This window comes from Melanostigma gelatinosum, assembly GCF_949748355.1.
Source record: "Melanostigma gelatinosum genome assembly, chromosome: 2".
Classification (NCBI taxonomy): domain Eukaryota; kingdom Metazoa; phylum Chordata; class Actinopteri; order Perciformes; family Zoarcidae; genus Melanostigma; species Melanostigma gelatinosum.
The window spans coordinates 17,992,556-18,009,862 of record NC_136635.1 but is presented as its reverse complement, the minus strand read 5'-3'; the positions used below and the strand labels follow the sequence as shown (position 1 = coordinate 18,009,862).

Genomic DNA, 17,307 nt, shown 5'->3' with positions numbered 1-17,307 from the left:
ACTAAGATGATGTTTCTCTTTTGATGCTGAAAATGTGTTTCTTACCAAGTACAAGTTCAGCTGAGCCATTGTAGTGTATGTTTTATGGTTTTAATGCTTTTATTGAACCACAATTTCACTAGTTTGATTTTAGGCAAGACTGCAAGAAAAAAAATGTCGACTTTCAAAGTTAAGCCAAGTTATTGCCTTGAGACTATTTCAATGTTTTATATAGGTGATAGCTTTAACCTCTTGAACACTAGGCCTCTGGCTCCAGAAAGAAATGCCCAGAATGACAAGTACTACTGTAACTACAAGGTCCGTTTGAATAATCTAATCATAATAAAGGTAACACATGTGAGATTTATCTTCACTCCTGTAAACATCATGCCAAACAGCAAATTGGAAAATCAAACTATTCACCAAAAATAAAGGATTTAAAAAATTTAAAAATTCGGCCCCAGTGGGATCTACGGGCAGAACCAGCTGACATTTCTATATAGAGTCCATGCATTTAGTAAATAAGAGGTTTCTGCGTCAGGCTGCACATTTGTAGATATGACACTTTTATTGTGAAAGCACTCACATACCGGAAGTGTCTCGCTTTCTGACGGAAGTTGAAAAAGCAACTTCGCAATGCCAGCGACCTTGTGCAGGGCATGCTGTTCACAACAGTTTGATTAGTTACCCACCTTAACATGCTCGTTTACCGGACACACGAAGTGACAGTTTGGTGTTTATAGTGTCCCTTTCAACGATAACATCATGTTTTCCTTCATCAAGGCGGCTGTCGGCGGTTTAACCGGTGTCTGTCGAGCACACGTTCACCAACAAGGTAACAAAGTAGCTAGCGTTAACGTTACAGTGACATTTAACGTCAACAATGCAACAATACTAACTCATAATGTGACTATTCATTGCGTGTGAGATTTATGTATGAATTGTTTGTTTTAAAAAATGGGCTGTACCTGTACGCATTATTAAGCATTGCTGTGACGTTCAATGCCAGTGACACAATTGTATTTTTGGACAAATGTTACATAGTCACCTGTAAAACAACGTAAAAGTAAACCAGTTACTGTAGTAGTGTATCAGCATGCAGAGCAATAACATCAAGACAATAATGAAGATACTACAATGGCAGGTATCAACCACTGACATGCAGCAGCACAGAAATAATATAAAAGAGGAAGAAACATATATATAAAGTAAAAAATATAGATTTATAGAACGTTTGTGAGCCACAGTGAGTCACAAAGACAAACATGCAAGCTGTTTTTTAAAAACAATAATCGACGTGAAGACATAAGCACAACAAGTAAAACTAAGGTTTAAATTCTGTCTCCTTGAGCTGAAAAACACAAGTTTTAACATCTTCGTTTACAGTACTGCTGTGCATCCAAATGGGTTTTATTCTATTCAAACTGAAAAGATCAGATCATAACTCTTGAAGCTTGAAGATGCTGCTGTTCAAATGCACACATTTAAAGTGAGTAGTATGATATTGTATAACTGTTTTTTATTCTGCTGTTTGTTCCACAGGCCTTTTACACAGCCACCTGAAAGTCTTCGTTGCTGGCCTGAAGACACACGAAACCCCTCCAGACTACAGCGGTAACCCTTCATCCTCTTCATCCTCGCCATTGTTACATGTATACATGTTACACAGTAAAGGAGGAAGACGTGGGGGAAAAGACACCCTAGAGCAGCGGTTCCCAAACTTTTTAGGCCACGCACCCCCTTCTACATCCCGACCGGCTTCACGCACCCCCCCCCCCCACACACACACACACACACCTTAAAAAAAAAAAAAGCAACAGAGCCGCATAAAAATCGGACGAATGAGAGAACAGTTTGCTCGCGCGTGGCGTTTGTTTTCGTGCCTTCGAAAAGGTAACGGACGTAACGTTACGAAGGTAACGGACGATTGGCCAGATTGGCCACATCTGTAGACTCGTCTACTTGCAGAGAGTAAAACTCACTCTTCTTCACGCGACCGACTAATGTAGCCAGGATGTCTTCGGACAAAGCATCGATGCGCGCGACAGTGTTGTTGGACATCGGGATCACGTCCAACTTTTTCGCTTCTCTCTCTCCAATCATACATTCCACCATCTCTTTAACATTTTTCCCTCTCCACCACCGCCTCTCCTTCTCCCTATTACGCGGTCAGAATACTACCACAACACGCCGCCTGTCTCCGGCAGAAATGCGCTCATCCACGCACGGGAACAACACCGAGTTGTAATATATACCTCCATAACACCCCGCCACTCTCGGCTCATACCTCCCCAGCAACGAGGCACATCACCCGGTCACAATACCTCCAGAATGTCCCCGGGTGAAATCCGGGACTTGGTTTTATGGTTCCGAGTGGCCGGCGCTCACTCGTTGGCGCCGGGACGCGAGGTCTCCAGCCGCCCCCGCCGCGAGGCACCCGATCGTCAGGTCTGTCAGCCCTCGGAACAGGCCGCGGGTCAACAACTTGTGGGTGGCGGGGTAGAGGCGAGGCAGATCACAGAAAAATAATAAAGACTAGAGTATGGCAAAGATATGTTGATGAGAAGCGTATTTGTACGTCAAACACAAACGTAATCAGGGAGAAAATACGTTCGTGGTAAAACGTAATTGAGAATGCATTTTAGTTTTGGGGGAACGTAATTTTTAGGAGACAGGACTGCACCGCCATTACACTTTTCCTCTCGCGCACCCCCTAGAGGCAGCTCGCGCACCCCCAGGGGTGCGCGCACCCCACTTTGGGAATCCCTGCCCTAGAGAGTTCCACAGGCTTTGTTCAAGCAGAAATGTTTGCGTGATGCTGTATATTAATGTTGTTCATGATTCCCTCCTCTTGTTTTTACCTCTGAAGATGTGGTGCTGCCGGAGAAACCCAAACTGAAGTTCATGAACAAGGTGCCTAACTTTAAAAAAGCAAAGAAAGAGATGAAGAATCTTCGGGATATCCAAGGCCCAGCGAGGGCAGCAAATACCTTCACGACAGGACAGTACGCTATTGTGGTCAGTACATTTCTGTTCTGTAAACACTTCTGTTTAGTGCTGGAAGCATTAAAGTCTATGAACATTATGTTAGCTGCAATATTTCACAACTTGCCTTTATTATTAAAGCCTCTGTAACTGTATATTAGTAACTGTTACATATTGCATGTTGAAACATTTGTAACGTGGCATTGAATGTGACTTCCCTCTTTCCCTGTCTTATCTTTCTGATGCTCAGGCCTTGGGAGGGGGCTACCTTCATTGGGGTCACATAGAGATGATCCGTCTAACCGTCAATCGCAAGATGGATCCCCGTACTACATTTGCCCGCTGGCGCATCAATGGCCCATATAAGCCCATCACACGTAAAGGTCTGGGTCAGCGCATGGGTGGGGGCAAGGGAGCCATCGACCACTATGTGACTCCTGTCCGCTACGGCCGTTTGATTGTGGAAGTGGGCGGAAAGGTGGAGCTGGGGGAGATTGAGCATATCTTGATTGAAGTGGCAAAGAAGCTACCCTTCCCTGCCAAGGTGAGATGACTGATACTGTGCTTCAGTGTCTAGTATATACTTAAATGATTTCAGGTGATTTAGTTTGAGCATGTTTTTTTTTTAAAAGCATATTTTTGGTGATTCATTTGTATGTATGCACTCAGTTGCCAGTTTATTAGGCACACGTTGCTGCAGTCTAATACAACATTCCTTCAATAAGTCCCACATCAATGAAACTGTTTTAGAGAGTTGTTTATTCAACTTGATGGTCATTTTGAAGGCTGCAGTTTGTGGTGCTGTTAAATTGATCTGATGGATACTTACAGGTGTTTGTCTTTATTTTGTCCACTCTATTCATATCAATGAGGGTGGGCTAAATAACAAACACCTCTTTATTTCTATTGAAAAATCCACACATCAATGCAATTTTATTTATTTTTTTGCTTAAACTTTAGACTTAAATTAAAATGATTATTTCACATTCGAGTCCATTCTGAGTGAATGTGCATTGAAGGATCCACGCGAAGTAACAATAAGCAAAATGCATTTAATTGAATTCGCTAAAAAAAGAAGCCAATAATTCATTGCATTGTGTTCCTCCTATAGGTGATGAGCAGAGAGAGCCTAGCAGCCCTGCAGAAGAAGCACGCTGACATGGAGCAGAACAACCAGAATCCCTGGACCTTCAAGGAGATTGCGCGCGGCAACATGCTGGGCATCAGGAAGGTGCTCAGCCCCTTTGACCTGCACAACCATGGACGCTTCACAGGCAAATTTCACCTCCCGTGGAGGGTGTGACGGACCTGAGGGACAGAAATGGACAGTGTCACACTGAAACACCAACCAGACGACACCATGGAAGAAGCAACCAAAATAAACAGCCATATTTGGGAATTTGTTCAGGAACATATTTTTGTTAAAGGGATATGTCTTCCCTTTTCTGCTTCAAAAAACAATAAACTAGATTATGTATTTCAGTATCACATGGTAGCTCAAGCATCCTGACGTTATTGAATTTGAAGGTCTTTCTTTCTAATCTGCTGCAAAAGTAAAAGTGAAAAAAAAAACTCAGCATATTTCAATAAATTGGGAAGAAATATAATAGGTTGAATTGAGATGATCTGTTTCTATTTAACGTGTAACAAGGGATGATATGTTTAATGTGGAATTCCAACTGCTCGTCAATTTATAGGTAAAATATAAAGCAGTATATGAGATAAAACAAAGACAAAAATACACACAAAAAGCAACTGTAGCTAGGGTGCACCTCTGCCTTTTCTCTCATTTGTTGTAATACATGTTTTACTTGAGTTGTATTTGGTGATGGTATCGAAGTAAAGTCATAGCACCCCTCTGGTGAAAGAGCTGAACATTTTAATAGTTGAACGGTTTCTGTAGCTTAAAAAATGAAGGAGGAGAAGCGGTGTGACGGAAGAAATAGAAGAAGTTGAATAAAGATTCGAAGAACAATAGTTATCAGCATTCCAACAATAAACATTTTTCCAAGGAATGGGTACATTTTGTGCCTGTAAAATTCAACAATTACATTTGCCATCAGCCTTATAATATACGCTTAGTTAACATCCTATTTTGGAAACCGGTTGTTGTCTGACGGTAATCTTTCACCCTTATTTGACATCTTATTTTGAAAACAGGATGTTGTCTCACGTTAATCTTTCCGCTAACTTTTCAAAGTCCTTCGCTCGCTCCCGGTCTGTGCCGTTCGAATGCGTTTACCGTGAATTTCAGCATATAGGCGCACTAATATTTAAGTGTTTTCTGGGTTGACCACGGAGATCCGAGTGTCAGATACAACAAGCTGTTCGGTTTTTAACCAGACAATATATACGCTTAGAATATGAACACATAAACCCAACTGTGCTGTTTCCTGTTTCCGCAATGGCTTCTCGCTAATTCAGTACCTTGTGATTTAATCCCTGCATCAGAGCTTGCAGGTAGCGTTTTCGTCGTGGCGCTGTGAGAATGCAGTCATTAAATGCTGATTTTTTTCAGGCTGCTCCTTTTTTCTGATAGGTTAAAACTGTTGATGGCGTTCTGAAGAACAAACCTCCCAATGTGATGTTTGGCTCTGGTACTATAGGTGTAGCTTGGGAGGATACGGTGCCTGTCAAGCGACACTCCGGCCAAATCATGCCTAAACAAATCCGCATTGAATGTGCCCACTGCCCTTAAACGTTCGAAAACAGCAGCGCGAAAAAAAGTATCTCGGCTGTTGACAACTTGTCTAGTTTGCAATTGTATTCGTAAAGATGTGTAACTGTTAATACATTTGTGTCTTGACGGTTTATAACGTATTTTATTGTAAATCCTTTATTTGTACAACAAGACAGCTGTTTCTGTTAATTGTTGCTCAGGTAGCGTTATGTTAGTTTAGCTAGCCAGACGTTAACACCTTGCGTTACGTTAACGTTGCATTTGCTTTAAACTAGCTATCGTTAGCAGTTATGAAGCCCTTAAAAGGTTCCAACCGGCCCGCATCGAAAGCACCTAACGTGAAACGCAAGAACAACAAAACGGATCAGACGACGGAGCAACAGGCATCAGAGCATCCGGTAAGATGTGGTGAACACTCCAGCTGGTGTTGACTAACCTGTGTGTCGGCATAGTTCTGCCAGTATCCCGTTTCCTCACTTGTGACCTAACATCACACATTGCTAATGTTTCATAGGGCCATGGCAAGGGCACCCAGCCGAAACCAGCAAAGAAGAGGAAAGGTTAGAAAAGCTCCTGTCTATTCAGATGTTTAAAAATGCAGCACACTGTGACAAAGTTTGACCACAAAGCAAACCAACCGCACTGCTGCCACTCTGTGTTATTGTGTTGCTCCTGTTTGTGTCCTGACTAAGATGAAGGCTCCTCTTCAGTCCCAAGTAAAGTCAAAGGTGAGGACAAGTGGAAGCCGATGCCAGTGTCCTCCATCAATGCTCTGGAGAACATACTGGACTTGTCAATGCTGTGAGTTTTACTGTGTTGATTTACTCTGAAAAGTAGTGTTCTCCTACACACACCTATGTGATTCATTACAACAGCTCAGCCATGTTTGCTGCCTTTACAAAGACAATGATGGTCAGCTGAATGACTGGCGGAGAGATAATAACAGTCCATTAAAAGCTTTGTAACGGTGGCTTATGTGGAAGAGCGGTTGTACTGCGATGCATTAGATTGATAGGCGTACCTAAGGAGTGTATGTTCTGACATAACTATTTATTATACCCAGAGCGAGATCGATAAACGGGCCATCTTATTGCAGATATGTCGGTAATGATGTATACGTCTGTTGACTGATAAGGAACGATAGATTGCTGTGCAGAAATGGCAACTTGTTTTGAGGTAATTTAGAGAAAAAGTCACATAATCATCATGTTCATCAGACAGCACTGCCACGTTGTTGTATCGTTATCAGATTAGCCAAATATTAATTAAATTATTGGCCTAAAAAATCCAGTATGGGTCGGGTTATAATTGTACTCTTAACTCAGCCAGCCTCGTTTCTCCCTCAATGCTAAGAGGCACGTCAGTGACTGCATGCAATGAACAACAGTCTAAATCAAGTAAGGACACTTTGTTTGGTTTTCCCAGAGCAACTCTGGCTTTGAGGCGGAAAGAGAAGAAAGAGAGCCAGGAACATCTGAACATAATGAAAACCAGGTGAGCAAGAAGTCCCAAATGAAGATGTGAATAAACGGCGTGAACCAGGGGCCTGCACCACGGAGCAGCTTCTAACCGGGGCACGTTGCTATGGAGCTTAGACTTACCGAGTGGATAACTATTGGCGTGTGACCGTTTAGGGGGGATTGCAGTTGTTGGGGTTAGTTAAGGCAGATCATCCAAAGACACCCTGGGTATGTGGAGCAGAGTACAGGCCTCTGCTCTCTTGCGTATTAACGCCTCCATTGACATTTAAAGGACAGGAGCAATAGAAAATATGACTTGATACATCATCACATCATCATGATATGAATGCAGTGAAAGTTGATGAACAACCATTAAATATAACTAATCCCTAATTATTTATCTGATCTTTTACCATCAATTCAAATGTCGTTATTTCAAAGATCAAGGATCATGTCTTGGTTGCACTTCGATTTAGTTCGTTTTTATTTTTTTGCTGATTTATTTCCCAAACTCTTCTAGGTTTGTTGCTCAATGTGCAGAACTCAAAGTTCCATTGCGACCAAAAAGCGATTCGCAGCGATCATTTCAGCGGCACCAAGAGGAGGCCAAGAAGTCTGTGTTGGGAAAGACGACTCTGAGCACTCTGGAGGTAAGACACACTGCCGTCTGAGGAGGCCGCGACAGCTCCACTGTGATGCTCCAAACAACGCTCCAGTTCATTCGCCTCTTTCACTGCTGTACATGCTATGTGGGTAATGTGTATGCAAAGTCTACCAGGAGTAATGTCTTGATGAAAATAGGCTTTGCAGAGGTGCATTTTCCTTTGTGTAAATCAGCATATTTAATTATCTGCAGCATGAGTAAGTAAACGGTGTCTGTAACTGTGTTACATGGCGTCTTGTGGTCTTCTCTGGGTTTTCAGGGAGACCTGAAGGGTGTGGTCTATGCTCTGGAGAGGACAGACGAGCAGACCGTCTCCTTACAGCACTCGTGCAGCGTGCTGAGGGACCAGGTGGAGGAGGAGGAGGAGAAAGCTAAAGAGGTGCGAAACACTCGCACACGGCAGCATACAGAAAGAAAGAAGCATAAATGTAACATGTATTTTTAATGTATGGTGTTGTTTTGTTTCTATCACTGTTCCTTTATCCTGTAGCTGATTGTTGATTCGTTGAAACGAGGTGTGAGCGTCTTTGTCTGTTTTCAGACATTCTTGTGAAGGGCTATTTAACTTAATGTTTTTATGAAACACAAAGTGTCTTTGTAAAGTTATTGCTCTGGCATCCTCTTTATCCATCCTTCTCCATCCACAACAGATCATCTTTAAAGCTGTTATCACCCCAACATGTAGACATCATTTGTAAACTTTTTTTTTTTTTTTAATCTGTTTGGAGGAGAGAATCCACAAAGCCAAAACGTCTTGGTCTTAAAACATTATTTTCATAACGTAGCTCTTGCCAAAACACTCTGGCGAGCATTTATTTTCTTGTCATAAGGTCTTTTATGATATTTATTAACTCGGACGAAGGCGTTTCATTACCTCAGATTTCCGAATTGAGGTGATCCAGAGAGAGAAGGGGTTGACGGCATTTTTCCGCACACATCTCCGCCCGTTTGTCATCTCGAGTCTACACTCTTGTTGGTTCAGTTGAACAGCGTGCTGAGACGTGGCCGCTATGCGGGGGCCGACATAATGGGTGTATTCTTGATTTAAATAGGCCGGAGCTGCAAACAGGAAATGTCTGTATCTCATTTGAAAGCAGAGCTTTGCAGCATCCTTACTGTACGTTTACCTAATCTTTTAGACGATGACCTAAAAGACATATTATTTTTCTCATGCACACTTGTCCTTCCTGCCTGTGTTCACAGATTTTACAGGTTGCTGATAAAGCAGATCTCAACCTTCCCCCTCTTCCTCCACAAAAAGATGAAACGACATTAGAGGTGAGCACGGGTGGCGCACAAAACACAATTTCACAAAATCTTGTATCGGCTTGACTCGTTCCTGTTGCACAAGAGCTGATTTCACCAGCGTTTATATTGTTCCATTACTTTCTTGTGAATAAGATGTGGTCACAATGTCTCAGCGAGCACTTCCTCTACAACGTTACGGGACAGTCTGAACATGCTCTGTTGTGCAACTTCTTTGTAATATTATGAAAAATATGTGAAATATGTCTTACGAAAGGCAGAGGGAATGTGACATCTGTTGTTTTGTGTTGTCGGACTCGATCTTATTAACGGTATCGAGCTTTTGTTCTTAAGGTTCAGAGAACATGTTACAAAGCATCGTAGTGGCAGTGTTTGATATTTTTGTTTTTACTCAGGCTCGATTGAGAAAAATGATACCAGACCGCGAGTCTGAGACCACAGCCCGGAAACTGGGAGAACTCCTGCAGAAACCAGAGGCCGCTCAGGATGCCCAGGCGCTGCTTCGACAGGCACACAACATGGCCGATCAGCTCTTCTACCCCGAACGAGGAGACATCACGCTGTCTTAATATTACTCAATTCCACTTTATGTGGTTGTGCAATAATCAAATTAAACGCCCCAAAAAATTGCTGCCACCATGTGAAGGAATGTCCGACTTTGGTTTCTAACAGTAGTAGTAAAATAAAAAAGCAAAGACACTGGTCATACCTGTATTTTGGTTTCTACTATAACATGTTTACATGCTGTAATGTAAAAAAAACCCTTATTTTTCTCATACGGTCTGAATATACCTGTAATCAAACTCTGTTTCCGCTCGTTTCAACAGAATTGCGTTGAAACAGCTTGGCTTCATGTAAACTTCCTGTCAGCTGATGTTTTTCACATAAAGTTCAGATATCTACTCAGTAATCGAGCCTAACACAAATAAAGACAAACTGGTTGTTCATAATTTAAATTCTTCCCCGTTGGACCTTGAAGTCACGAGTGCATGCTGTTGACAAGTTAAAAACTGACTGCATGATCACATGTAATTAAACAGATCCCATTTAAATACATTGACTTTTGTTTACTTATGTTTTAATATAGGAAGAAAATACATGTAAAGTGCTTCCATTAATTACAGTTGTATTCATGTTGTGGACTCTTACAGAACAGGTGTGCTTTTATAAACCATAACGCTGTCTGCATTAATTACAGTCCAGTGAGACATGGATGTGGTACAATCACAATGAGATAACGATCGTGCATCGCATCTACTCTGCTCAGCATGCTGTGCCTCAGTCCTCTACAAATCATACGTTCGTTGGTTTAATAAGAGGCACAACTGGCACCAGTCCGATGTATAGAGGAGAACCTGTTTAGTCTGGACACCTTGGTGGATCTGAGTCACTAGATACTGATAAGAAAAGCTCAGTATCACGTTCCTTGGCACATAGAGTTAGCACGTGTAAGCTTAACGGTGCGTCATCTTGAAGGAGTCCATTTAAGAAAAGTTTACCCCGGGGTGGCAAATAATTCTTTGTTGACTTGTCATTTACCATGAAGGCGTTCCCATTAAGCAACAGACGAGATGATTCATGAATTCACTTTCATGGCCAAATATGACCCTGCCTTTAGCGTCTCTGGAGTCTTCAGTCATGTACTTTCACTGACGATGGACACGTCCATATATCTCCTCAGCTGACAGCAGAGATACCGAGCCTGGTTCAGTGTTTCATGGGATGTTATTCACTTTGCTCTTGCAATTGTCACTCTTATGGGCTGTCTGACAAATCACTGGACATGAGATGTCTTTATCTGAAAATCACAGTGTCAGGCGCCCTGACACTGTGTCAGGGCTAGAAAGTATGATATCAATAAAATTCACTTATTTGTCCATTTGCTGTGGCTTTTGGACCCATTTGGAAAACAGTGGATATATTAGTGGTTATATTTAAGACATTGCACATTAAAAAAAAAAAAAAAGGCATTTATGATTTTAACACGAAAACGACTCCAACTGTTATTGCAAACATTAAAACGTTGACCTCTCAACTACATTTGTGAGTTTTTAAGTGAGCTCTTAAGGGACTTCCTGCGTATGGAATCTGAGGAGTCATCGAAAAGTCTTTCAATAGTGGAGACAAGTGAAGCTCTGACAGCACGGCCTAAGCCTCGGGCTGCAAACACATACAGCACCGGGTTGAGAGCACACTTGATGTACACCAGGAACAGAGATATGTATTTTCCAACAACCGCTCCTACATACAGCTTGGCCCATTCAGGTCGTCCCTGAGCCAGGGCCTGCACGAACCGAAACACAAAATATGGCACCCAGCAGGTGAGGAAGAGGAGCATGGTGAAAAACAGCACGTGGTACATCCTGGTCATCCTGCGGGCCGTTGAAAGGTTGGCGGAGGAGGAGGAGGAGGAGGAGGAGGAGGTGGGGGTCAGGGGCACTGCTTGCTGAATGGTGAGCACGACAGCCAGGTTGCTGATCAAGAACACCAGCAGGGGCAAGATGAACCCTGCTATGGTTTCTGTGACGAACAGCCCCGTGTTGAACGTCCCACTGTCATGGCACTGGTATGTCCCGTTTATGTCCTCCAGGACGGCAAAGTGGAAGTACGGGGCGGACAAGACGGTGGCTATCAGCCACAAGATGCCACAGGCCACAGGAACGGCCCAGTAGGGCCGTCGCAGTCGAGCCCACAAGGGCCTCAGCAGACACAGGCATCGTTCCAGGGCCACAGCGCAGAGGAGGAAAGCGGAGGCGTAGAGCCCCAGACCTCGCAGGAACATGACCAGGTGGCAGAAGACGCGTCCGAACGGCCAGCTGTGGTTGTGAGCGACGTAGCCCACCATTAGGGGGATACGCAGGAGCAGCACCAGGTCAGCCAGAGCCAGGTTCAGGACATAGATTCGGAAACTGCTGGCGGCGCGCGTCTCCTCACCGCTGCCTCTGCGCACCAGGTGGCGATTATGCCGCAGTCCAAGTACCCAAACCACCAGCCCATTCAGAGGTACACCCACCTTGAGAAACCAAGAGAACCAATTCAGCAGGACACACTTTTAAGGCAATCGACATTTTTTGGAAATACACTCATTTTTTTGTGATATTGCAGAAAGCTGCAGCCAATTAGCTTAGCATAGCATGAAGAATAAAATGAGGACAAGGCTAGCTCTGGCCAAACGTAAAAACACCCGCCTACCTGCACCTTCAAGCCCACTAATAAACACGCTATATCTCGGTACAATAAGCAAAGTGTGAAAATGACAAGTTGTGGTTTGTGTGACTGTGTCTTGGCCAAACTCCAGGAAATCACTGCTCAAAAAAACCAAGACTTCTTGTTTTTTTTGCACCAGATGTTTTTGTGCAGTTTTAACAAACAAGGTATTACGTCTTCATTTGTGAACATTTAGAACTTTGTTACCTCTTGGAGTACAGGCTAGCTGTTTCCCTCTGCCTCCAGTCTTTATGCTAAGCTAAGCTAGCTGTCACTTGGCTCCAGATACACATCTACTGTACAGATATGAGAGTTGTATCATCAACTCATTCCCATAACACTCTATCAGTTCAAGCTGACGGAGTCATTTAGTGGCCCTGAACAAGGTTGTTTTTGGCCCCCAAACGTCATAATCAATAGATGATCTCAACTATGATTATATGTACCATTCATTATGCAGCTCATTTTTCAATCGTACGTCTAAATGTGAAGTGGTAATGTACAATATCTAAAGAGGATTTCTCACCAGGAAGATGAGCACAGTAGCTGCCATTTCGACTCCCCGGAGTGCGTCATCCTGCCAAGAGCTGCTGGAGTTGAGTGCATGGACGGTTCCATTCACATCGGCCATTGAGACGAGGAGCTGAAACAGGGGAGAAACTGATTCATGTCACAGATGCATAGCTTTTCTTTCTCTTGTGAAAGTTGACTGGAAATTAAAAATATCACAAAATGAAAGCCATCTATTTGACCATTGACAAAGATGGAAAATGTGGAACATGCATCATTGAATATGAATTTCACATGTGTCAGTTGCCTAAAACACAGACTGAAAGATGTCCACACCAACATGACACCACACACTTCCTTCCTTATATTTGCACATTTGTGTTTCCTTGCTGAGAAATCTTGCATGTTGCAGCTCACATTAAAAGTCAACTGTATATTATATCTTTTAGTTTAATATCAAGAGAGTATAGCGCTGCAATCTATGTCAAATCCCTCCCACGTCACACAAACACAATTTTTTCTGTAGCACTTAAGGAGACGTTGCAATGACTTACATTCCTTTGCTGCGTTGCTGCTTAACCATGACCACCACAGGTGTACCCGCAAACCATTCCTTAGCCTTAGAGAGCCAATGTCACCACCTGGTTTTTTACAAGCACATGCATACACGCGCGTACAGGACTTCTGTCAGGCGTTGTATCAGCAGTAATGATTACAGAGAAAGGAATCTGTTATTTTCTCCTGCTGCCACTGTGGCCCGGCCTGAATGTACATGTAGACCGGGCGGTTTGTGTGCAGCTGGAATGAGGACAGCATGCATGCAAACACTCCTGTGTTGATGAATACGCCTCCTTGATGCTCCAAACAGTATAGCACCGCTAACCTGTGCTTAAGTTACCGGTAGCCATGGAGGCTCCCTGATTAATATAGCTCATTATGTTCAGATTTCTAGAATATACAGGAACCAAGAAGTTTAGGATTTATGATCCATCTGTGTTTTTAAAGTCAGTGTTAAAAAGCTTTTCTTTTTTTTAAAACAACATTTGGATGTTATTTAAAGAGTTTGCCTCTTACCTGCTTTATTTGTCTTGCGTGTGGGAGGAATGGAGCAGCAATAAAGAAAAAAGGAGCGGCCACTTGCTGTTATAATCTCTCTCTCTCTCTCTCGCTCTCTCTCTCTCTCTCTCTTTCTTTCTCTCTTTCCTGTGTGTGATTGCAACACACACTTCTTCCTTTGCAGCAGGGCCGAGATCCTTCTTGTGGCACGCGTCAGTCTGTGGCACGCAGCGTCACACAGCGTCCCTCTCTGTCTCTCAGCGTCCCTCTCTGTCACTCAGCGTCCCTCTCTGTCACTCAGCGTCCCTCTCTGTCAGTTCAGCGGAAAGATTCAGCTGTGGCACGCGAGCATAGTTCGGCAATTGTCAAGAAGCTGCGGAGCTGAGGGGGCGGAGCCACATTTCCTGAGACATTTCCTGAGAACACCCGTTGTTGTTACGACAGATCAGCTTCCATAAATCAGTTTTATGATTTTAGTTGAGTCACAGGAGCCCCCTGTTCTCTGTATGCATCCTTAGAGTAAGTACGTTGTACTTTTTTGTTTCTCATTCATTTTATTTCAGTATGATTTAGCTGGTTTTGCAACAAAATGGAACATAATACACTTTCCAAATTATTACTTTTATAGTCACTTACAACAATCGGCTACAATAATGAAAATAAATCATCCGTTTTAGAATCATTTAAAAGTATATATTAAAATTAAGACATAAAATGTCCAATCCAAAAATACATGTTTGAAAATATCTTCACTCTTCCTCTGCTTATATGTATATGTATGTCAGTAGGACATATGTTAACTGTTAACAGTTTACAGCATACTTAAATAAATATAAATAAATACAAAACACACGCACACTTTGTACACACACTGCAGCAATTCTTTTGCAGGAATATGAGCATATTTTCCCCCTCTGGCGAAATACAACACGTCTCATGCCTTATTTTATTTTACCAGTTGGTGGCGGTAATGCGCCAATTCGTTTGCCAACCGCCAGTACACCAAAAGGGAGGAGAAGAAGAAGCAATACGTGTTTTATTGATCCATTTCCTTCGTACAAGTCAGTCAATCAACTTCCTTTCTCCTAAAAGTATGCTGATTACTTCGACCTACTATACGTATCCACAGGTTATCCACGTAGATCGTTCCCTTTAACACGTTTTATAACACGATCCCAAACACGTATTGCTTTTCATCTACGAGCGGCGTGATTCAGTTCCGAGAAAGAAAAGAAAATTACGTTCAATATAGGATCACAAAATATTAAAAACGTGGCAGGAAATTGCTGATATTATGAATGTATAACACGTTAATCTCATCACTGCACTCTATTATTAAACAGCCTCCAGTAGACCTTGCTTCAGTTACCATAGTAACACAATCAGTGATACATTTTCAAAATAGTAAGACTTCTGACAGTCTGCCTCCACCTACAGCTCCAGAGATCAATCTTAGCGGTCACAAGACAGTTAACATGACAGCAACGAAGAAAGGAGAACACATTCATCTTGTTTTTGCTCTTGTCTTGTGAGATTCGGAATTGTTTGAATATTCTAGAGTCAAACTTTCTATATCTCAATGCCAATACAACTGAATAAATTGAATTTGGACCACAGTATTTGACCAACATTATATCTTCTCATCTTGGCCTTTAACTTCTTCTGTTTCACCAGTCAATTCAGGATTTAAGTGTGACAATTAAATCAATGACTCAGGTAAATTAGGCTTAGTGTTTGAAAAGAATGAACCAAACATCTCTCTATATTTTTCAATTGTCATTATTTATTGCTTCATGAAGTACACATGCTCACTTTTCTATTACATACAAATAACAAGTAAATACATGATGTATACAACTTGGTTGCAAATTAACCATCAACATCAAATATCTGTCACCCTGAGTCCCGCTCGGTCACCCTGCGTCCCGCTCGGTCACCCTGCGTCCCGCTCGGTCACCCTGCGTCCCGCTCGGTCACCCTGCGTCCCGCTCGGTCACCCTGCGTCCCGCTCGGTCACCCAGCGTCCCGCTCCGTCACCTTGCTTCAAGCTCCGTCACACTGCTTCACGCTCTGTTACTCTGCGTAACCCTCTGTCTTCCTGTGCAGATTGAAATACTTTTTTTACACTACCCTGATGACTCCGTCCTGGCAGCAGGACTGGGTCCTCCGCTCCTCACTCATAGTATTATTACAACGGGGTACGTAGCGCTGTCGCTCATGAGCACAACAACACAGGCACGGGAAAGCTTCTTCTTCTCCTCCCTTTTGGTGTACTGGCGGTTGGCAAACGAATTGGCGCATTACCGCCACCAACTGGTAAAATAAAATAAGGCATGAGACGTGTTGTATTTCGCCAGAGGGGGAAAATATGCTCATATTCCTGCAAAAGAATTGCTGCAGTGTGTGTACAAAGTGTGCGTGTGTTTTGTATTTATTTATATTTATTTAAGTATGCTGTAAACTGTTAACAGTTAACATATGTCCTACTGACATACATATACATATAAGCAGAGGAAGAGTGAAGATATTTTCAAACATGTATTTTTGGATTGGACATTTTATGTCTTAATTTTAATATATACTTTTAAATGATTCTAAAACGGATGATTTATTTTCATTATTGTAGCCGATTGTTGTAAGTGACTATAAAAGTAATAATTTGGAAAGTGTATTATGTTCCATTTTGTTGCAAAACCAGCTAAATCATACTGAAATAAAATGAATGAGAAACAAAAAAGTACAACGTACTTACTCTAAGGATGCATACAGAGAACAGGGGGCTCCTGTGACTCAACTAAAATCATAAAACTGATTTATGGAAGCTGATCTGTCGTAACAACAACGGGTGTTCTCAGGAAATGTCTCAGGAAATGTGGCTCCGCCCCCTCAGCTCCGCAGCTTCTTGACAATTGCCGAACTATGCTCGCGTGCCACAGCTGAATCTTTCCGCTGAACTGACAGAGAGGGACGCTGAGTGACAGAGAGGGACGCTGAGTGACAGAGAGGGACGCTGAGAGACAGAGAGGGACGCTGTGTGACGCTGCGTGCCACAGACTGACGCTGAGTGACGCAGAGGTGCCAGTGCCACAAGAAGGATCTCGCTGTCTCTCTTCCTTTGTACATATCTGTGAACATCAAAACATTAGTTTCAATACTATTATTTTTCAACAAAATGTAATTTCCTCTGCACCAAACGGATAAAATCAACCGCTCGATTTGAGTGAACATTAACCTCGGAGGCATAGAATTGAACAAAGTTATGCATTCAACTTCCAACCAGGAAATAGTTACAGAGGTAGAAAGCATTGAAAATATTGTTTACTTTTAGATTTCTATGATTTTTCTTCAACTTTCTTATCAGTAAGCAACCTGAAAGCTGTGCTCTCTTTAGTGCTGCACATTTATGTTCTCCAATTTACTTCTGTATTCCTCTGCTTGTTTCCTGGACAAAAGCATTCAAGTGTTTTTGGCCACTTTTCACCTTAATTCGAGAGTAGATG

The 17,307-nt window shown here is 42.5% G+C and overlaps 3 protein-coding genes across 6 annotated transcripts; 2 read left to right on the top strand and 1 right to left on the bottom strand.

The window, feature by feature from the left end:
- Nucleotides 1–606: 606 nt before the first annotated feature.
- Nucleotides 607–4,732, top strand: mrpl16 (mitochondrial ribosomal protein L16). Its single transcript, XM_079283606.1, has 5 exons — nucleotides 607–814; nucleotides 1,522–1,593; nucleotides 2,849–2,997; nucleotides 3,215–3,508; nucleotides 4,076–4,732. The coding sequence occupies exons 1-5, from the start codon at nucleotides 745–747 to the stop codon at nucleotides 4,265–4,267; spliced, it is 777 nt and encodes a 258-aa protein (XP_079139732.1). The 5' UTR covers nucleotides 607–744; the 3' UTR covers nucleotides 4,268–4,732.
- Nucleotides 4,733–5,513: 781 nt separating this feature from the next.
- cenpq (centromere protein Q) lies at nucleotides 5,514–9,975 on the top strand. 3 transcript variants are annotated; one of them, XM_079284349.1, is made up of 8 exons: nucleotides 5,514–6,042; nucleotides 6,159–6,204; nucleotides 6,355–6,445; nucleotides 7,070–7,138; nucleotides 7,625–7,754; nucleotides 8,028–8,147; nucleotides 8,972–9,046; nucleotides 9,430–9,975. In XM_079284349.1, exons 1-8 carry the CDS (start codon nucleotides 5,935–5,937, stop codon nucleotides 9,601–9,603), a joined length of 813 nt encoding a protein of 270 aa, XP_079140475.1. In that variant the 5' UTR covers nucleotides 5,514–5,934; the 3' UTR covers nucleotides 9,604–9,975. The 3 variants fall into 3 exon arrangements, with proteins under 3 accessions (XP_079140475.1, XP_079140474.1, XP_079140473.1); XM_079284348.1 differs by having other exon boundaries at nucleotides 6,343–6,445; XM_079284347.1 differs by having other exon boundaries at nucleotides 6,337–6,445.
- A 992-nt stretch (nucleotides 9,976–10,967) lies between these two features.
- Nucleotides 10,968–13,927, bottom strand: LOC306794683 (C3a anaphylatoxin chemotactic receptor). 2 transcript variants are annotated; one of them, XM_079292841.1, is made up of 4 exons: nucleotides 13,826–13,903; nucleotides 13,306–13,392; nucleotides 12,768–12,884; nucleotides 10,968–12,047 (listed from the first exon to the last, which is right to left on the bottom strand). In XM_079292841.1, the coding sequence occupies exons 3-4, from the start codon at nucleotides 12,870–12,872 to the stop codon at nucleotides 11,070–11,072; spliced, it is 1,083 nt and encodes a 360-aa protein (XP_079148967.1). In that variant the 5' UTR covers nucleotides 12,873–12,884; nucleotides 13,306–13,392; nucleotides 13,826–13,903; the 3' UTR covers nucleotides 10,968–11,069. The 2 variants fall into 2 exon arrangements, with proteins under 2 accessions (XP_079148967.1, XP_079148966.1); XM_079292840.1 differs by lacking the exon at nucleotides 13,306–13,392 and having other exon boundaries at nucleotides 13,826–13,927.
- Nucleotides 13,928–17,307: the final 3,380 nt, after the last annotated feature.